The sequence below is a fragment of the Triturus cristatus genome, chromosome 6 (assembly GCF_964204655.1).
Source record: "Triturus cristatus chromosome 6, aTriCri1.1, whole genome shotgun sequence".
In the NCBI taxonomy this organism is placed as follows: domain Eukaryota; kingdom Metazoa; phylum Chordata; class Amphibia; order Caudata; family Salamandridae; genus Triturus; species Triturus cristatus.
The window spans coordinates 1,003,837,013-1,003,860,024 of record NC_140589.1 but is presented as its reverse complement, the minus strand read 5'-3'; the positions used below and the strand labels follow the sequence as shown (position 1 = coordinate 1,003,860,024).

At 39.1% G+C, this 23,012-nt stretch overlaps 1 protein-coding gene across 1 annotated transcript in view; it reads right to left on the bottom strand.

Annotated features, from left to right (window-relative positions):
- The window catches only part of SYNE1 (spectrin repeat containing nuclear envelope protein 1), a 1,959,630-nt gene that overhangs the window by 1,490,423 nt on the left and 446,195 nt on the right, over positions 1-23,012 (bottom strand). Inside the window, exons 6-8 of the mRNA XM_085611789.1 lie at positions 22,095-22,187; positions 17,262-17,440; positions 7,933-8,129 (exon numbers count right to left, since the gene is read on the bottom strand). Of these exons, the coding sequence (XP_085467915.1) occupies positions 7,933-8,129; positions 17,262-17,440; positions 22,095-22,187 (469 nt within the window). The remainder of the gene's footprint in view (positions 1-7,932; positions 8,130-17,261; positions 17,441-22,094; positions 22,188-23,012) is intronic.

The following is a 23,012-nucleotide window of genomic DNA, read 5'->3' as shown; positions in this document are numbered from 1 at the left end:
CAGAATCAGAGATACTTGCCAAAATCTCCCTGGCATGCAACCTGCAAATAGAATCCGATATTAGCAGCCAGTCCCCAGAAAAACAGTTAAATAAATCCCCTCCAAATTGCACTATGGGCCCAGTTATGAGTGGGGCTGAGCGGCGTTCCCAGGTGAGATATTGCTACATCCAATCATGATTAGCCTAGTGTTACAGGACCTGATTTTACTGGCTGGAAACCTGGCAAATTAAATTGCTTTAGGCCTGGGAATCAAGCAGTAATTTCATGTCTAGATCATTATTTGCATCCCATTGGGAATTACCTTATAACTACAAGCTACTTGTAGGATGTTATTGGGAAAAGGGAGTATGCCCCCTCCGTCAGTACCCTACAACACGTATTTGGGATCCAAGACTGAAATTTAGAGTTAATTGACGACTCATCCTGCAATTCAGAAAATAATTTATGTATGTCTACATTTTAAAACAATCATAATCATTCATGCCTTAATCATGAATAGAAGGTGACTTTTGCCAAGTCTCCCACATCCAGGTAGAGGTTCTGTTTAATGGCAGGTACAGAAAATGGTGGAGATATTGGAGCAAACACTGAATACACTGTTGCTTGTTGCTGTTGCTTCCAAATTGGAAAATGTTTTGTAATGAGAAACTATTCCTTCTTTTGAAGTTTCCTAAGATTGCCGTAATGACAGCTGTTGTTTTTTGTTTGGGGGTGAGAGATGGATGCCTTGGAGGAAGCTGAATAACCATTTCTTCAAACCAAGCAAATAAATAATCAAATGCAATCCAGCAGGGTGCAGCTGCAGCCCGTAAATGTTATGTTTGTTTGATAAGATACATTTTAAGGTATGTCTCCGGTAATTATAATAACAAAGTTGATGAACTGAGTAGTTTGTAGGTTCCCGAATTCAGGACACTTTTGTGTGAAGTGGATTTCAATATGTTATATTTCTTTAAGAGTCCTCTAAGTTTGGTTACACTTGTTGCCACAGTCAGCATCTTTCTCTTGCCTTATCTATTGCCTAAAACCAGACATAAGTACAAGTAAGTCTACAGAATTTAAACATAGACTTCGTGTTCAACACTAATTGGTATTTTTTTCTATTTCACTGAGATAATGGTTGGGTCTTAAGTTACGATAAGAGGTGCTTTCTAGTAACGCTGATCTTTGCTGAAGTGGATGTCATGTAAAGCATTGTGATTTCTCAAGTTCTTCAAGTGAACTCTGTATGATGCCTTAATTCCACATTTTATGACTGTGAACTATTCTGCAATGAGTTTGCATCAAGGAAGATAGTGGCAGATGAAGTGATTGATTTCTTAAGTAGAATTCTAAAACTGCAATGATCATCTGCTTATTGAATTGAATTAGGGCAGTGATTGCATATTGTTCCCACCAGTCAAGCACGTGTTCTGCTTGATGAACAGATCTTCTTGCTTCCTGGTTCCACCACTTTCCTGAATGACTCTTCAAGGTACTGTGGTGCCTTTTAATACACTGTATGGTGGACTGTACAGAGGCCCTCACATCTGATCTGGTGTCTCATTTGCTACTAACTTTTGATAGCTTAGTTTGGAAATTGAAACTCTTGATCATCTCTGATGTACGCTTCTTTGTCAAACGGGTTCTAAATTGAAATCTCAGGTTAGGTACAAGTAGCCATAGCACTGCTCTTTGTATGCTCAGCTCAGATAGCCGTCCTTTTTATGCTTGTGCTGTACCAAATTTGCAGGTGTGAAGTGGCTGTCCCGCAGGCGGGTTGTTTCTTTTCACATATGAAAAATCTGCTTCTAAAATTAATGAGACATGTATTTTATCTAGGGTTTGTTTTTATGTGTGTGTTCAGAACTTTTTAGGGTCATTTTTTGAATTGTCTATTTTGAATTTTTTAATTACCCTTTGTGTCCATTTTTAGTATTCTGTGCCTTGTATGTACGTTTATGGTTTGACAACCAAAATAAAGTTTTGATGATGATGATATCTATATTCTTCGCTAATAGTGATGTTTAACAAGCTTCACTAAGAGGCCTTGAATTTTTTTCTATGAAAAGGAGAAAAGAAGACCTGAGCTTTAGAAAATAGCTCTTAGACTCCTTTAGTCCTAGCTCATTTTCTATGAAGTAAAGCTATTGCATAAACCGACCTGCAGAAGGTCTATGACTTCACCATTCCCTGACAGCTACAACATTCTCTGCGTTTCATTTGTGGGCAACAAGAATTCACGTTTGCATTATGTAATCACAACCAAGGAGAGCCTACAGCCATTGAAATGAGGAAGAGATACCCTGAGCACTGAGGTACTTTGCAGATCGATCAATATTAAGGGAATAGACCCCCTACTTCAAATGTTAAGAAATACCTGTTAAAAAATAACTCCAAAAAGCACTCAGCAATAACTCTCACATCCACACGCCTTTCTACCTGTTCCATCCAAGAAGATCCAATGATGGACAATGTTGGGCTGGCATGCCCAGAATGGGTACAAGGGAAACAGAGCTCTCTAAATGAAACAAATCACAAGGTCCTCAGAAACAATTCCTCAAGGTACATGGTCCACAACATAAAGTGATGGTCACTTAAGCAGCCTTGACTCTCCGAGTATGGGTAAGAAGTCCAATACTCAAGAGATGTGTCTGTGACGGAACAAGTATGAGTATAGTACAATGCTAAAGGAAGCAGCAATAACGTATCAATTACTAGCTAACAACAGTATATACACAACACTTGTAACATTAACTATGATATTAAATATATTTATAGCATAAATACCAATACACACAGTAATTTAAACTTTGCTATATTATTCCAATGTGACAAATCACACTAAAGTGAATCATGGCTCCCACTGGGAGAATGGTTGGCCTCAAAGGGGAGCATTAAAAAGCAGTAGGGTAGTTGTAAACTTAAAAGAATAGTAAAATTAAGGACATTGACTAACTGCTGTATAAGTTAACAAAGCTTGGAACGTACACAGAACTAACTACAAGCAGAAGAATAAAGTCGCTATGCATGCAGGATGAATAGAGTTTCCAGATGACACAAACCTAACTATTTACAAACACATATGGACATAGAAACAGTTGACCAGAATGGGAGATCAAAAATAGTGTCCTGCAAAAACAGAATATTTGTATCTGTTAGGCTACTTTGTGGTACTTTATGGTGTTTACAAACATATGTGGATGCCAACATCATATTGGTAGCAATCATCATATGCAACAGCAAAATCAGTATTACAGGTACTTGCAAGGCAGGGGGACAATGTTGGTCCATGTACATCGGGGTATGGTGGAGATACGCTGTCCTCCAGGTGCCAATAGGCAGACAGGGGCAATGGGCCAAGAGCTCATGGGTTTTAGTCTGGATTGCATAGGAGACTTGATGTGACTAGCTGGCAAGCTGAGTGCTGAACCACCATGTTTGGCACAGCCAAAGAGCAACAAAGGAATTTATAACAATATTGAAAGTTGTAAAAAGAGGGGCTAGCTCACCTGGCTGAGTCACCACATTGTCAGATACACTTACAAGGTTGACTTCTCTGGCTGCCCGTCTCTGGTGAGGGACGGGTCAGGCTGTCTGGAGATACAGGACTCCTTAAAGTAGGCTTGAAGCTTCAAAGCTCAGTGATAACAGCAGCAGAGCAGGCAAGCACAGCTTCAGATGGAATTTGATCTAACCCCAGCCAGGAGGAAAGTGGGCAGCACTTTTGATCTATAATCTGGAGTTAATTCAGCAGCAAGGAATCCATGCCAGTACCAGTTCAGAAGCAGTTATGTGAGCTGCCAGGCAGCTCCAGATTGTATATGGTAAAGTTGGCAGTTGGCAGCAGACGAAGGCCCAATTAGTACAAATGCATATCTGTAGTTCACAGGTACTAGCCATATTAGGCGGAGGTCAGTTATAACTTCTCAGTGATACATTTTGGATGCCTTGAAGGTGAGCCTGCATGCACAAGCTCAAGTTGAGCCTTCACAGACATCTATAGTGGGAAACTATGGGGTTTATTTATGAATGTATGAGCAGCTGCTCACATGGAGCAATGCAATTATTTGCTGTGCGAATGGGCCTTTATTATGTAAAGAAAATGGGTGCCACATTTTATTCACTTTGCGCCCAGGGTCTGTGTAAACTTTAGTAAATTTACCCATATGTGTAGGTGGAAGAATGGGGTTGCCCTCTGTGGGCAGCACTAATCGTCCATCTTACAAATTTCCATTTTGTATATGACAAATGCTCGCAATCATTCATATCCCTAATAATTTATGAGAATCCTCATCATAATCAATACACACTAAAAATCACGTAGGGTCATGTCAGTGGTAGCCGTATTTTAATGTTTGCAAAGATGATTCAGGTGCGGTGCTAAGGTGTGCCCCTTAGGATAAAGGGTGGGTATACGAATAAGGGGTCTCTTCTCTCCAGGACCAAGAAAAAGGTGTGACCCTAGGGAGCACCAATTCCACAGTTTTTTGTGTCTCTGGTGATTATGAGGCCCACAAACAAATTAAAACTCTAGGACAGCAGCTAGAGACAAAGGGAACATTTCAGGAATGGCACTGCAGTTGGACTGATTTTAGATTTTTGGCCCTAGAGAGATTATTAAAAGCGAAATACAAATCAACACATAAACCATTTCTTCAGTGAAATATATAATTCTTTATTCAGTATACTTTAGTCCTAATGGAACTAAAAATTGCAGCCATTAAATCTTTTGGAAAGGACCCACTAAAGTCAAATACAAACTCTTTTGGGTTCAAGAGATGTGGGGGACATCAGGTCCAGCAGAAAATGGAAGGGCAGTAGTAACATACTGTGGCTTACACTTACTTAATATAGTGGTAGTCCTGGACTTCATCTACCCTTACACAAAGATAAAACCACCTACTATTTCTTCTGGAGACACACACAATGGGCAACTGCCTGGAACTCATTCATCTTGATGCATGTGGATGGTGACTTTAGGTCTTACCCCAGCAGAGTGACCACCATCCTTTTCCTCAGAAAAACAAAAGGGCAGAAATTGTAGAACAGAGGTGTGTAACAATTGCAAGGAGACAGTCTGAGTCTGAGAAACAAATTGTTGCAGCAAGCCGGGTGATCAAAAGCCTGCAGTGCGGTGCATTAATCATCCTCCACCGTTAAGGATGATTCTTCAAGGGATAGTATCGAATTTGGGGTCGATAACAATCTCCTCATCCTTTCCTAACCCTAACTTGATCATTCTGAAGATTCAGTTTGAATTTATCTCGGAGGTCTTTCAAACAGATGCCAGGTGACAGCAGGTCCATTTCAAGCAGCAGGATCACAATGCATCTGACTACGTTTTTCAATGTACTTCTTTAATTGCATCTTTGTTATCATGTAGTTCATGGTGTAATCGTCATGAGGGCTAATGCCGCCATGACCCTTTTAAGGTTAGCAGCAACCCATGAGCAAAATTCACAATGCTGTAAGGCAAAGATTCAAGGCAGTTGGAGACAGTGACGTTCTCAACCTTCAGTCCAAAGGTTCCATCATAAGCTTGCAGAGGATGACAAACTTAGATCCTCCATTTTCTTTATTTCTCAACAATATTACACCTGTTGGTCCTCCATGAATTATATGCCCATGACAACTTGTGTCATGTGTCTTACCAAGACTGAATGTTCCTTCATTACATGATTTTTATCAAGCAATGTGACATTCTTCAGGGTAGTACGGCAGCTACTCTTTTACTCACCTGGCCTTTGACATAACGAACAGATTTGAAATAATCTTACATTTTGAATTGTCAGAGGTTTCCATAAAGAATTTAAGGGCATGGGCATGAGACTCTCCTGAGATGATTAAGTTTGTGCATTACTGTAGCCAAAACGGGTACAAATTTTCCTCAGACTAAGGTCGGGCAGGGATCGAACTTCAGAATTGTTTAGCTATTTCTATTCAGCCAGGCCTTGGTGTTTACTTCTCAAAGCTGAACAAAATTCCTTGAAAAGTGAGTTGTGTGACAGTGATTGATGGTGCCCAGGATCCACAAAATATGTTTCAAATCCAGACTATTTGGTTAACCTAATCATTGAGATTTTTGGTGCTTTGATGAATTGGTGATTCTACCTACAGTGGATACAGTCTGTGGGGAGGGGATCTTTCAAGTAAAAATCTGCAGATCCACAACAGACCAAAGAGGAAACTGAATAGAAGGACGAATTTGTGGGTGAATGTGAGTTGTGATGTTTGACAAAAACTTTGTCTATCAGTGTATCTGGCCAGAAGCACAATTGTCAACTGCAGTTCATTTAATTCAGCCTAAAGAGTGAATCTGAATTAGTCTTTTTAGTGATCTTTTGGCAGTAATATCAAAATGCACTTTGGACAGTGACATATTATGTAGTGTGGTTAGAGGAACCTTTGGTGGTTAAATACTGAGAATTCAGCAGAAAGCTGAAGGGTAATTAGTGAAGAGGCAGCAAGAATTACCACTTGGGCAAAATATTGACAAGCAGAAAATACTGCTGGATGGCTGCTGATAAGATAATCACTTGAGGGTACTGGTGGAATTTGCATTACTACTAGCAATCATTAAAGATAGTGTATATACACTCAGATAAAGACCAAATAATCTTTTTCGTTACTCTATCCTTACCACTGCTCCTACGTTAACTCATCATTTCTAGGTGGAAGTAATAAGTACAAGCAACTAGATGTTTACCCAAGGATTGAGAGAATGGTGGTGTACAGGGATTAATTCATAAAACAAAAAAATATTCTATGATATGTGGCATTAAATCTATATTATTCTATGATATGTGCTGTTAATTCCATTAAGCTTCGTAATATCAAATATCATAGAATAGCCTTCTTTGTTTTATGAATTAATCATTGGGAACCAGTGTTTCACAATTCCCTAGGATACCCAGGCCTCCATTGGAATATTGGGGGTGCCCAGTTTCACTTACACTAGTAGATTTTTATCCAAGCAGTACTTCTTACCTGCAGCAAAGATATGACATCTGCATGTCTCCTCTGCTGCAGCAGTCAAAACACCTGAAATTACACACAGTATATTCATGCCTCTTCTTTTTACACCACCAGAAAATAAGGAATTTAGCTACCCAAATTTTCATAAAGAGCTGCTTTACTTTTGTTCAAAAACATTCTGAGCTTAGACCTAAAAAATGAGGCTATGTTTTTAGTAAGAGTACTGTGAGCTTCTATATTGCCCAACTGCAATCTCATCAATTGTATTCAAAACTTTAGAAGAATGGGAGCTGATTACAAAATATTTTTGACTGGAGCTATTACAGTAGTGCATTCTCTAAACCACACTATTGTGATACCAGTATATTGGTGGTGGCATTGTGCTACAATAATGTTTGTGCACATTTGCTGAGTGGTATTTTGTTGTGCTGTTAATGTGTTCTATTGTTTTTTGTGGTGATGTCTATTTGTTCTGCATTATTGCAATGTGATTTTGTTTTGTTGTATTGGAGATTTCTGTGTTGTCTTCTGTTTTTATTGTTTTGTTGTAAAGTGCCATGTCATGTTTTAATTGTGGTGTTGTGGTATTTTGTGAACGTTATTGTGTTCTGTTTAGTCGTTTACTTTGCACATGTCAACTAACACTGCTCTATTTCCAATCAAAGGCAGCCCGTGCCTTGAAAGTTCCTGTGACAAGTAACCATTTATCACTTTTCAAGGTGGTAAAATAGGGTTGCCCCAGCTGTTCAACCACTTAAAACACCAGTCAGCCCAAACAGTGGCTGCCACCATAGTTCATTTTAAGTGATCTCTTTGAGTTGTCAGTTATATTATGTTACAGGGAAATCAGGAACATGACTTTGGCTACACAGGTATAAATGTTCATCTACGTGACAAATACCTCTTTGATCAACAAAAAAGCAACCACGTGGCTGCGGACAGTAAATAATGTAGCTTAAGAACCACAACCTACCCTCCGGCTCAAGCAGCCTTGGAATCCCAAGTTGTGTTTCTGCGATTGCAAAAGCCTCCTCCAGGTTTACTCTGTTTGGTCTGCCTCTCAGGATCTCCATGTTCACCAAATCTGGGCGTATGGCAAAGATGACCGAATGAAAGGCAATGCCGTCCCTCCAGCTCGCCCCGAAATCTTTGACTTCGATCCCCACTCTCCTTGAAATATGATAGAAATTTGCAAAGTGAATTCAACCCAAAAGAGAAAGGATTCAGAATATGGTTGAAAAATGGCGACTGTTGCACACTGAACGCAATACGTCAATCAGTTAACCAAACAAACTTAGGGACGGATATACAATTACTGACTCATAAACCTACTGTTTATTAATAGCTGGAACGCAAACAGCGCAACACATTTGTTTGGTAGCATCTTCACAACAACAGATTTGTCTGGTAGCATCTTCACAACAAGACCTTTGCTTGGTGGCATCTTCACATTTGCTATAAAAGTGGTGTTAAGCTGCTACATTACAGTTTTAAAAAAAAAATAACACTTGTAAGGTAAGGTGGTAGCAAACTAGCAATCAGCCAAAATGTCAGTTTGCTACCAGCAAGTCTGTTGGTGTCAAGTTACACAGCTTAGCACTCCTGCGCCTGCTCAGAGCTGAGCCGCCTGTGACTGACATGACAAACCGCTTTACTTTACAGAACTAACAAAACAGCACACTTCCTTCAATGACTGGACTCCCACCCAAGTCAGCAACACACACTTACTAAAACAGTGAGGGGATATAAATAGCAACAGCATTAATCCAAGGCATTTAGGAGAATACAGAGTGTTCTTGAGGCTGACTGAACAAAATGGAGAGTTAGGGGTAAGTGCAAACGGCAAAGTGGCTTTTAGAGAGCATAGGGGCATCAGAGGTCTGTGCATTTCTGAAGCGCAACAAATTATGCATGAAACCGAAGCGCTTCCCGGGCTATTGCAGAACAGGTACAGATCCACATTTCTGTACTACCATGGCAGTATCATGATCCAGTTAAGCCTGTGTTGACAGCAGCAGGAAGAGACCATGTGTATGTGTTCAATGATATGTAGCTGTCTACAGTACATACACTACAGTGTTCCTGTGGAGTTTGTGCTGCTTACCGCACCAGATTAAATCCATCTGTTGGTGGTTTGGACTTTATTGGGGCAATACATTTCATCTACTCCGAGTGTCTGGGGAATATCAGGAGGATTTTGGTGCTTACTGGACCAAAAGCCACATGTCAATGTTAATACCATACACTTTTCCTCTGTTAAATTCTGACAGATTTGACCTAATGAAATTTAACTAAAGTCAACGTCTTTATCGCACCTGGAGCTTAATGGTGGGTAAACTCTGCACGATGTGGAAATCTGACTCCTGAAGAAGCAGGGGTCTGAAAACTCCGACCCAGTCATGAAAGGACCTAGCCCAGTAAGCATTTAAGAGCTAGTGTATGATCTGAATTACTTAATGCACGTGCTCTAGACAGCGCTACTCTATTCATGCACAAGGCCCCGTTCCATATCTGTGCAGAGCCACAGAATGAGGTCACAGACTTTGCATTAATCCTCATATTATGTCCATGTTAAAAGGTATTTTGTTCCATATTTTCCATTAAATGCACCAGCTGCTTGATAAAGTTCAAGCAGATGTCCTAAAGTTTATGTTAGATTTATTAGAGCCATTTTTTATTTAGTCCAAAAAGCGATCATCTGCACTCTTTGTAGATGACTGTACAATGCTGTGCATTAAACCCTTGAATATTGTATTTGCTGTATGATAGTTTTCTTTAGAAGCATCCCATGGGGCTCACCCTCAGACATATGCATGTGTTCATATCTTGAAAACATAGTGTGGGTGTCACACAAACCCTTTCGCTCCTCTCCTGAACATATATAAATAGCAAGGTATTTAGGACAGACCAACACAAGTACAAGGTTAGATTGTACTAGCAGTAGCAGAACAGGGCCTAGCATAGTACAGGTTAGCGTATTGTCACAAAAAAGCAATAGGCAAAGGGTGTTCATTTGTTATAAACATTCTACAGGTGTGTTACTGTTAGCAAATAGTGACAATGTCGAGCAGTTATTGGTAAAGCTGATCTAGCCTCCACTTACCTTGGCGTTCTTCTCCTCCTGTACAGTCGAAATGTTATAGGATTAGTGACACCAGGTCGAATGTATTATGTAGTTAACAATACATTCAATCACGTCAATATGCAAAGCATTGATTTTCTTAGTTCAGTGCCAGGGAAACAAATCATAATTTGGTCAATAAGTATTCCTAATATACTTTTGTGTTTTTTACCGATACTTTTGAACTAACGCCCAATCAGAAATGATCTCATTTGAGGATAGTAACTATAAGACGATAGTCCTGTAATGTAATATTGCTTGGAAAATAACATTTGTGTGCTTTTATTAAAGTTTTTCTTAGCAAATATTTGTGAAAGTATGAGCTTTAGGATTGCGCTGTTTTGCCTTTCGATCTGCAGTGTGGTCCTTATATGGGAGGCCCCTATACCATCCTTTCTGCCAGGCTTCATCATTTTTAGGTTACACCTGATAACAGCACGTACGCTGTTGCTGTGAGGGGTTTACAATATTAATATTATTATTAATATTTAACGTTTACAATGGAGGCCTTGGAGCCCACTTTTCATTTGTTGGCTTCATTGTCACTCTGCTTTGCTGCCTCCCAATTGGCCTGCGTGTCCATATGCTGTGCAGCGTGGCTAAAACACTTTGGCTAAGCTAATAGGTCACAAAGACAAAACCTATTGACTTTGCCAATGTGTGTTTTATTTACACTTGTATAGCATGATCTTTTCATACTAGGGCAATGAGGAGCACAATGATAGCACCTGTCTATTCTACACTTACTTAATGAGCACCGGCTACCCTCGAGGATCTCTTACCATCTATAAATTCCCTTCTCATCATGATCATCAAAATAAGTACAAGGTGATTGCACAACCGAAACATCACTTTTACCGACGTTACGGTGGTGCAATGCCCTGCTCCATATTAACAAAGTGATATTAAGTCACTAACACCGCTTAGTAAAATGGTGCCCTTTCACACAGGTATCTGCGTGAAAGGGGTGTGCAATGGGTGTTGTTGTGGGTGTCCACCGCAACACCCATTGCTTTTTGATGCTGCCACAGATTCACAAGGATCTGGAAATCTGAGACAGTCCCAAAAACTAACGCCATGAAAAGCAGGTATAAGATTGGTGCAACAAGGATAAATACTTTTCTTTCTCATCGTTTCTGCTTTTTCTATTTGTGTTGCATTTTAAAGCACACATAGAAAAAGAAAATCACCATTATTGATTGTTTACGTGCAGGAAGGGATGCCTTCCTGTACATAAACAATCATCCCTGCAAAGCAAGCACCCTTGCACTATGGCACAAGGGTGTCTGTGTTGGTGCTAGCCTGCTATTTTTAGTGTCAGCGCTAGGGAAAACACAGGGGTGTGCCATATCTTGTAAATATGGCACATTCTTGCATTTTGGGAATAGCACAGGGCAGCGCTGCAAAATTTGCCACAGTGCCGCGCCATTTCCTTGAACATATGCCCCAAGCTATCTGGTACAGGTTGCTACCGGGCTGAAGAAGTGTTTTTCTTTGGAGTTCGATTTTTCATTTTGGATACCTGAAGTCAAGTGCGTAAGTGGGTTTGATGTCACTGAACCAGGGCTGGTAGAAGTGTCCAGTGTTATGAGAAGGCAAGAATCGTTATCTAAAAAGGAAGCATTTCACTCTACGTAATTGCTGTGCACTAAACCTTGACATTAATCCAGACATCATACTATTACGTGTTTCTACCTATGGCCACATAATTGGCCCATCAGGGGTAAAGAACATGGCATAACTTCATTGTGAAGTGCAGTCTTCCTGCCATGCATTACATTTCATTAGTTAACACTGTCACGCGGCACCCTGAAACTGGTAATGTTCAGTTGGTTTATTTGTGGTAGCCTGTCCTTCTTAAACATTTTCCTGCATTCAGAGCAGCACATGGATAAAGTGATGGCAAAATAATTACATTTGTTTACATTGGGTATCCGTAGGCCTTTTAAATATTTGTTATTTGTATTTTAAGGTAAGCCTTCTTGTTTTTCAATTGCTCATTGTAGGAGTTAAGTTGTAATATATATTATGTGTTTTACCATAGCACTGCATTCGCTGATTCCTTGTCTTTATAGTGATTTGTTTCACAAGGGCAAGCTGGTGTCTGTAGTTTGTGGGTTTCCGCTACAGAGAGCCTCCACGTCAGAGTAGGTGGCATTCATTCCACATTCCCCTGCCCATATTATATGCAAGTGCTTAGAATTGTAGCGTGAGGGTTTTCGGGCGGTTCAGCAGATTTTGCAAACTTACAACATATTACATGTCAGCATAATTTATACCATAGCTTGCATGTGTAGGATCTTCATCAGGCATGGTCATGGTCACCAGCTATAACAGAGGGAAGCTAGCTGATGTTTTCAGGGTACCCTGAGGCCTCTACTTTTCTACATATTCAGTGACCATCCACCTGACCTTGGTTTGTCTTTGTTAGAAAGTGCACAGTGCTGTTTGGGACACCTCATATTCTTGTGTGGGGTGTTTAGTTCAGTGTCTCCCTGGTCCCTGTCTTCCAGCTGAGCCTGACATGCTAAGAAATCCCCCATGTTTCTAATTGTTGATCTAAAAGAAGCTACAGAGCGAGAGGCAAAAAAATTAAAGAAAATGGAGCGAACAACATTGAACTGATAGTGTCTGACATGAAAGCCACACATCATCGCAGAACAACTTAAGAAGAAATGCAAGACAAGATCGCCTTGTTTTATGTGCATGAGCCGCTAGAATGGGAAAGCCAATATAGAACGTTACTGACAGAGTTTATTTCTGATAAAAAACGAACCAGGAAGGTATACAGTTCTAAGAGAAGAAATGAAATATTTTTAAAGAATTAGACACAGAATGGTTGTTCTATGAAAACCATATCATTGTGTTGGCTAGTAAATAGTTCTCTTATAATGTAGTTAATGAAAATCTACTCCCCAAAAGTCTCTTTAGTTTCAGCACAACAAATTAATCAAGTAGCTACAAGGGCACTTTTTTTTTGGGGGGGTGGGCGGTTAACTTCAATAACCCAAAGAAAGAATCAGCGATTAAGAGAAAAACATATCTAAGTTCCAAAACCTGTTCTACAATGTTGCGTCCACTACATTTGGGGAATATGGTGGAAGTAATCAAACATGCAGAAATAACCTAAAACATATGCAACATTGAAATCTGGGGAAGTTAAAATCTCAGCTCCCTCACCGGACTCTGCGCTCCAGTTCCAAATCGCTCCTAACTATTCCCAAGATAAAAAAAACAAGAACGGGAGGAAAAAGCTTTTTCTACCTGGCTCCTCTCATCTGGAATCATCTCCCCCTCGCCTTAAGACAATGCCCGGACCACTGGAACTTCAGGAAAATCCTGAAAACTGCCCTGTTTACGGACTAACACTCCGACCAATGCTTCATTGCAAATCCAGAGCGCTGGGATACCCTTCCGAGGGTGATTCAATGCGCTATATAAACTTATAAATCAAATCAAATCAGCAAAGGCCAAATCACTTTGAGAAATCAAAATCCAGTTGTCTCAACCTCTGAACAAAGAGGGTGCTCAAAGGAATAGGTTGACACCTTCAGTCTATTCACCTGAGGAAGGTATGATACCTTCAGTCTTTCATCAGGAAAATATAGAAGGTGGAGACACAAGGGCCTAATAAGAACTCCGCACTGGGCCTTTGAATACCAAAGAAATCTGTTATAAACATGGTAATCGACCTTGTGGTAAATCAACCGTTAAATATTAATAGGTACCATAGCAGAAATACAGGAACCTTTCATATAATATGCTTAATTGAAAAATGGGTAAACCTTGAGACACTGGCCTACATTAATCCTGCCATAAAAGTAAGGAATGTCCATTCATTATAGATGTCCATCTTTCTAACTGTATGTCTTTACAGACCATAAATGTCTATTCACAGCATGAAACTTTAGTGGCAGGGTCTGCTCCAGCCTTGTGTCACCGGTCCCGATGTTCACGTCCTTTGGCTATGCCCATGGGGATTTGGGCACAGGGCCAGGTCTTCAGTCCTTATCCTATATCAGTCCTAGGACAGCAAGCCAGCTGTGTACAGCGCGCCTCTGCATCACTGTGTCCATTGGACCTGGTCTCTGGCTGTGTATCGTGGGCTCAGGGCCTTATCATAGTGGCTCAGCAGCCAGACCCCACCCCAGTGAGCCGGTTGTGCTCGGCCATTGCCCATACTCAAAGACCATGAACTCAAGGCATGTTAGGTTATGAAAGCAGAACACTGTTGGTTGAACCAGTACATAAATTCCCAGGCTTAAGAATGTTGAGCAAGTTTTGCAATCTCATCTTTCATGAGACTCCATCACAGCACTTAGGCTATTGGCAAATAAAGGCATTTTCGACTCCCCTTTGAATTTGTCCCCATTTCATGGATCTCCACTAAATTTTTGACTCCTGCACTGGGCTCAACGGACTAAAAAATGATCAAATTTCCTGCAAATCTATCAAAGAGTGCCAAAGTTATAAGTATATGTATTTTTTTCCCATATTTACTTTGCCCAATGCCAACTATATGAATGGGATGAAAACCAAACAATCTATCATGTTATGCTTATTTTGGAAACAGTACCAGGATCATATAAATATCTGACATGGCTAGATTTACATTAATTGGCCAATAGGTCAGATATAATTAAAAAAGCAATCCAGTGATAAAAAACAAATCTGCTATGGAAAGAGAATAGAAAGAGAGTAGAATTACAGCAAATAGTAGTAGTAGTAGTAATAGTAGTAGTAGAAGTAGTAGTAGTAATACTACAATCTCCTTATTCAGTTAAGTAAATACCCTTAAAAGATATGAAACAGATGACATCTCATAAGGCATACAAATCAATTCACAAACAGATAAAATACAAAATACACAGCCTGTAAACCATAAAAAAAGACAAAACAGCCACAATTACTGCATATATCAGTGCCAATAAAATATAGTCGTTTAGTGTAAAAAGACTAAGGCCAAGCCCCACAAATCTTGATGATGCTACTCCAGAAAATAGTGTACCAATGTGGCTGTGTCATAGAGTCTAGCTGTAGTTGAAGAGAATAGTGCACAGTGCACAAAACCAAGATATAAATCTCATCGACTTCAGGTAGGACTGAGAAACATAGACAACTGGAAAACCTACTGCAAAGAAAGAAGTTTGCTTTTTTCTTGCAGTTAACTGACAACTACCGTTTGTTTTCTCTCCCCAATTCAATACATTTTTTACAGAGGTCTTGCTTTTTAAACTTTTTTTATATAAACTGTTTTTATTGGTTTTAAACCACAAAGTTGGTAAGATTAAACAGTTGACACATAAGCATCACAATACGGTAGAAAGAGCAGCAATTACACTGGTCAGCGACTCCTAAGTAGCACATCATCATTATGAAAAGCGCCAACCAAAATTCTATACCAAGTATGCTGTCAGACAAATTGACCCAGCCACTCCCATTAAACCCGCTCATGTTTGTGGGGGCATCCTCTGTCCTCATAGACCACCTGTTCCTGTTGCGCACCCCAGTCTACTCCTCATCGCTTAAAACCTTTAATAAATATGTGACAAGCTGACATTTATTTTCAATCTCTATTTATTTAGATTAATTTGTCCATAGTGTCTCTGTATGAAAAAAGTGTTAGTATGATGCATTTGTTTTATTCTACAGATTTGTGAAGGTCTGGATTGTGACAAAGATACACTTTATAGTACTAGATCCTATGAAGATGCAAGTTATAGGTCAAGGCTTTTGAAGCCTGGGAAGAGGTTCTAGAGAAACGATCAGGTCAGGGAATTATGCCAGTGAATGTTCAATGTCCACATATCAGACAAAATGTTGTCTTGGTGGAGCTAAAGGTGCAAGGAGTAGTCCAAAGTGTATCTAAGAGGAAGGACAGGGCTCTCTAAAAGGATCATTTTCATGTTTATTTTGAAAGATGTTTAACTCGGTTGATTTCTCAGAACAGGGCTTAGCAAGTTCTCTAAGAGGAGATTTAAATGTACGCCCATCTTGAGACCTCAAATATATATGGTTTGAGCTATGTTTACTGGATCTGTGGTTGTTTCTGGGCATGTCAGGCTAAGTTAATTTTTATAGGTAGTCGAGAATAAGCCCCCAAAACTGTGCAGAGTAGCTTGAACATAATCCATTTGGGTACCAAAAGGCGACGGAGATCTTTTAAAGCTGGGTTGATCAGAAAAGACCACCTTTGGTTGAGGTAAGAGCCTCACTGCTTGATTTTGATGCAAATAAAGGGCTGACTACTAAGATAATAAGGTATTAAAATATATTTTTTCAATTTCTCATAATGAGAATGCATTTCACAGTTCTTCGCTCACAGCCACTACGCCCTCTCTGATACGCACTTCTATATAAATTAAGTTGCTATGGAGAGAAATCCAAAACCATGAACAAACCCTTTACTGAGCTGGCCCACTAGCTGGAGCTCACTATTTTCCCATTTTCAACAAGAGCAACGTCTCCCATCCTTCCATAAAAATGCAAGGACCTTGCTTTTTAAATTCAATGCATATTCAACAACATTGACACTTGTGGTCTACATGTTTTCAGTATTGATCCTCATTTACTTCTCTCATGAGGGGCTCATAAGTCCTTCTTTGTACCTGGGACTGGGAATATACTATCTGAATACTACACAAATAAATAAAATTCTCCTATTACTAAACAGGTGAATTTGATGGGCAAAATGTTGCATTGCATCCCCTTTAGGTGTCCACATTAGGTCTTCATTCTTCTCCTTTTAACATGTTTTCTAGGAGACATAGTCTTCAGCATGACATGTTTTGAAATTGGAATAACCTTTCTTGCTGGTGTGGAAGCCTACATAATCAGAGACACCTTAGACAAGCTCTGTGACACTATTGTGTTTGGTAGGTATCTTAAATATGGTCTTTATTGAACAAGCTTCACACTTTGAATATTATGCCCAAGTTTACGGAATAGTGTGGCTACAAATCTAGGTCTGGTAAGATCTTAATAGAGGCTGTTTACTACTGGCATAAAGAGAAAATAATCAGTGTCTACAAATGATCTATGGCAATACAAAACATCCATTCGTGATCATGAGTACTTGTTTTCTTCCATAAAATTTCTATTGTGAATTGTAAGTGTGAATTCAACAAAGGTTTTCCAAGATGCCCAGGTACAACATATAGGTCTTTCTGTTGCTTACTTACTTTGCTGCTGTATACTGCACCCACTTCAATAAGGCTTTCTTAGCACCTCCTTGAATCTTTGTCATCACTTTTCGTTTAGTGGGTGGGCTTGTAGTTTCAGAGCTGACCACACTGTCCACTGAAGAAGTGCTACTGGACAGAGACTGTAGCTGTGGGAGGTTGCTTGTCAATTCTTCAATCTAAGGGACAGAGAAAATTAACAACTGATGAATATATGGTAGTGTGACTGAGTGTCAGGCTTGATGACTGATTAAAACAAATCATGTGAGATATATCAATTTATAGAGAAAACTGGAAGTGTAAGTTTTCCTCTTTGCAAGATTCTTTGTGGGAAAAAAGAAAATAATAATCACCGAGAAATTACTAAAATCTTGTTTGAAAACTGACTTCTATATACCTCTCATCAATCCAATCATGTAAATTATTTAGAAAATCTATTTTGTAAAAGTTAGAAGTTGTTTGTGGGCTGACTCTGCTTACCTTCATCAAAATGTATATCAGCTCGAGGAGTTTCAAACATTGATAGCTCTTCATCTGCAATTACTAAGGTACAGATGTTGATATGGTGTAGCTGGTGTAGCCCCTATAGCAGGTATTTTTTTTTCATTTAACAGAGCTAATTTTACCTTTCAAAATCTAGTAAGCTCTCCATGGACAAGTTTAGTGTTGGGACTCACATATACTGTTTGTTTTGTCCTGATATAGCACTATTAAATAAGCTGCTAACACTGCATAGTCTCCAGCCATAGACAGTAAACTTTTTGGTGCTGAATTATCTACAATTGCTAAATTGTATTACTCTGATGTGCAAGTATTAGGGTGACCCATTTTACAGGGAACCCTGAGTCCTTATGTCTAAAAAGGCTTTGCATAGAATGTGCACCGATCTTGTCATATCGCTTTATTACACTTTTTTGCTTCAATTAAATTAATTGTTTCTTTGGACTCCAAAAGCCTGTGTCAAGCCAGCCTATCTTTGTTATCAGCAGTTTGGAAAAGGAATGCTTTGACATCGCAATTTACTCTCCTGGATTCATGAGCATTAGCAACCTTCAGGCATGTCCTCTTTTTGAACTTTCTGTATAACTGGACAACTCGTTCAATCATTGGGTAACTTTCTGCTGAACATTTTGACACTTTGATGCCAGACCTAACTCTTCCCATTAAATTCTATTCCTTAAAGGCAATGAAAGATCCTCAGAGCACTAATTGACACTAATGCCTTTAGATTGGGTCAAACATTTTAGTGTAAAGTTGGGAGGAGCCACTCTTGCACTACCCAGTGTGCTATATCAAGAGTTGACCAACAACAGTCAGAAATGATTAGCAATCAATATTGTTGCATTTAAACAACCAAATCAAAATAATCCAAACAAGGTCTCTTTAAAAAGCCTGACTTAATAAGTAATGCCCACCATATTCTAATTCCAACTGAGGAGGTAAAGGGGCTGTCACTCCAATGATATGCTTGGCCTGCAGGCTCACTTACCCCTAGGTTTATTGCTTGGAACCATGATTGTAGCCACATAAAAGGTGTCTCATTTGATATAATGAAATTAAACAGCACACTAGGTGGTAGGAAATATAATGCATTCGGCACATACTACACTGAAAGTGTGTACATTTGAATGACAGTGGCCATTAGTTTATACAGACTGAAACCTTAAATGCTCTCCTTATCAGAGTAAATTTGCTCAATTTTACTATCTTTAAAACAAAAAGGCGAGAAAAATCAATCAGTGCATGGATGTCTGTATTGATTTAAAAAATGTAATTGATGCTTAGATCACTGGAGCATCATCATCTGAAGCTTATTAGAGTAACAAAGCAGCTATAAAGCAAATGAATTCAAGTTATGATATCTTTTAACAACATCTTTTTTGTCAGGGAAATTGCTTTTTTAAAATATTACATTGTTGTGGTAATTCACAATGAATTCATTTGTGAAGACTGTGAGTTTTCCTGTAATGAAATCCAAGGGTCCTTAATGATCTGAATAATGACCAGATTGACCATTCATGCCTTACATTTCGCTCTTCTTCAGCCTCGCTTCCGAAGTACACAAATTAAGAAACAAATCTGAGAAAATGAAGGTGAATGTCCAAATGTGTTACATCTCACATCTTGTGGCTTAGTTACACCATAATATTACCACTTTCATGTACAAGATAAAGTTGCTAAATAGATTCATGGGTATTTCAGATAGAGATCTGAAAATTGACCCTTGCAACAATAGTTAGGAGGAGTGTTTTGAATATTTAGAATATAGCAAGCGATGTTTCTGGTTACAATTTTACATCTGCTAGGAAATCACAGATCCTATTTACAAATGTGGAGAGCTCCTCCATGAGTGTCGAGATCACTACAGTTGATAATCCCGCGCCGGTGGTCAAAAGTGGGAATGTCAAGGCATGGTTCAAATTGTAAGTTTAGAAATGTAGAAACACCCAGAAACATGCATGTCCATGGGTGTTTCCAATTCCAATCAAACTTTTTCCCACCATGCAAATGGTTAGAGATTGACTCCACTTAGTCTGTAGAGTAATAATCTTTTAAATTGAGAAGATGAATGGTTCTCCTCCAGATTTGGTGGAGTTATAAGGTCTGGCTTTCTGTTTGGGGAAAAATATTTGCAGGCAGGGAACATAATACATGTAGTTGAACAGGGAATTCTATTCCTCTGTGTGGAATTCTCTGCTATGGAAAACTCTGCAGAGCGGGAATAGTATCCTGATAGAAAAGTCACCTGGTCTTCCCAGGTGTGCACTTTGAAACCTGCATATGACACAGCTTTCCTGGCATATTCATAGGAATGTTGGTGAACAGCAAAAATTAGGAAAATTATGTTCAGGCAGAAATGGAGATCTCCGGACACACTTTTCTTATTTTATTTGTGAATCGGATCTTAAACAATTTATCCAGATAAATTCCTAATTTGTGTTTAATACTTGTGAATGTAGAACACATAATATCCTCAAGTGTGAAGATATCAGAGCAGGTAAGAATGGTCCATTATGTTTATTATCAATGTTGCTACAATTGGTTTGTGAAAGAATATGAACAGGATACTAAGCTTTCATGTAACCACAGCACTCTCTATTAAGTCAAGTTTAGTCTGTCCATCTAAAATGATTATGAAAGATACCACCCACAGCTAATTGGAGCAATAAAAGTAGTTGCCAAATCACATAAAATATCTGCCATTGCTGCTAAATGACAAGGAGAAGACCCACTATGCTGCGATGCCACAGCCTTTTTCAGTCTTCGTATATCATTATAATTGTATCGAGTGTTGCCTGGAGAATCACGTTAACAGTGGCCTATGGCTTCTTTGCTATCTAATTCTGAAGTACTGATGCTTCTACATGATGTTTGCAGTATTTATTAGCCACTCCCGTTTATACACCCAGTATTGCACCTCTCTTTAGAGTTTCTCAAAATATTGAGGTGCATTTAAGCTGTTATGCTGCTTTAGACTACAGCCATTTTGTTTACTTTACTTCTTAACAACTGAGTAGCTATCATTAGTGCAGCAGGCGGATTGACACCCAGGTCCAGGGATATGATAAATAAACCCCAATTATGATTGCCAAAAGTTACCCAAATGAGGATCCATTTTTCTTGTTTGCATTAGAGCCAATTGCACATTTTTGGGCTGACTTGGCTAGAAAGACACCTATGCATGTTTTACACTGCTGAGACTAAGATGAGAGTGAACATATTTGTAAAATGCACAGGTACATATTTACTATTCTTGAGAACCAGTACATCACCCTTCAGCAGTAGACAAATACAAGCAGTGCTTCATTTCAAGGACACTGTGTAAGGAGATGTTAAAAAAAGTTGTAGTTCTCTTTTAGCCAGATACATGAAGGATGGTCTATAGAAGACCCCTGAAGGTCTTCTTTCTAAAGTGCACATTTTGAAAAAGATGGACCAACAACAGGCGTAGAATGCCTGATCTCAGCACCACTGATGGCGTATGTCTCCCATTCCTTTCAGAAGGTTGATCAAGTCCCTGACCAGGCAAATGCTTTGGATGATAAGAAAGCGATCTTCAATTTAACATGTCCACTGGTATGCACAGAAAAATGCAGATGCTTAACAATGTTTTCATTATTTGAAAATTAAGGGGCTGATTGACAAAGATTTCACTATTATTATGTGTGACTGACTCTTCTGGAAGTCTGCTTATTTCTGAGTTGCAAAAACAACAAGGTAATGGATGGAATGCTTGAATCAATTTCAGCCACTGGCAATCACTTAGGGCCACTCGCAATCCATCATTTTTTGCCCACCATGCCACCTCAGGTTGGACCCAGCCATATGCAAATTAGTCTTGATCCTGCTCCTCATGGGAAAACCCAGCCAGAACTGCCAGGCCAGGTCCTCCCTGAAGCGGAACACAAAAAACTTAGGACCGGTTTGGCCCAGGGCTCTTCAGGCAGGTAAATCAGGGGTACTCTTGGCTTACTGAATAAAAATGTGTACAGCATTACCATACTGGTGATCAGTTTCAGTTAATTTCATATTTTCACAATAATTACAAAATACATAAACAGTAACAAGGAGCTACATGCAATTCTTTATTAGCAAATCATAAATACTTGCGTATTGAAAAATATTTACAGTATTCATAGAGTGTCTACATGTACCATCAATCAATGAGCACAGTGGAAGTGTTAGTGTTTTCCAAGTGAATTACACTACAAAATACAGTAGACGTTTTATTTTCTGCAGTTCTTAAACCTCTCATGCAAAGGGCCACATCAATCAACATGATCTCCCTCCATTACACTGGTGCACACTACTAAAGATGAATAACTATTTTACCTGAAAATATAGAATTACGGTCCACATTAAGCCAAGCACAATCGAGGGTCTGCCATCAGCAATATCAGTTGAATTAATGTTGACCAGTTTTATCTGAAAGAAAGAAAATTATAAGTGGTTTGTTTCAATGTTCCTCAGATTCCACATACACAGTTTGAATATCTTCACATTTACAAAAACACTAGTTTTAAATAATGCAAGCCATAAATCATAACAACATTTTGTTTTCAGGTTGAGTCCCAAGCATCAATCTACACACCATGGACATATGACTAAAAGTGATGGATTTTCAGCAACTCACAAAATAAGTATGCAATGGATATCTACAAAAATCATAGATTTAAAGGTATATTTATGGTCCACCATGCATTCTCTAGTGGACTACTCACATGGTGGACAATTCACTGGTGAAACTTTTATTTTCTACATGGGGAAAATATTCTTCCCAAGCTCACTGTTGATTTATACATGTTTGGCCATCCTACTCTGCTACACTCTTCACCCTTTTCACCATGTGTTCACTACTAGACTCTTTTTCATTCTATCTCTATGACTGCTAGTTCTTCGCCCACTTTTTAACCTGTTGCCCCATACGGGTTAGTCCTGATTCCACATCCTACCCTCTTAATTACCTTATGACTTGAGTGACATCAATGTATTTTTCTGTTTATCATACCATCTCTGTGCATGTCTTCAAATTACCGTATGTCTAACCACTACGGTGATGTTTTCTCCTCATATGGTTTCTTGTACCATCTTGTCTTAATTGCAAACCAACACTAAATTGTCTTCTGCTCACTTATGCTGAACTCAGCCAAAATAGAAATAATCTATTGCCAATCATCTACTGCACCTGATGCTGTGTCCACTCCAACTATGTCCCTCAATAACTTAACTATAATCCCATTGGCTCAAAGC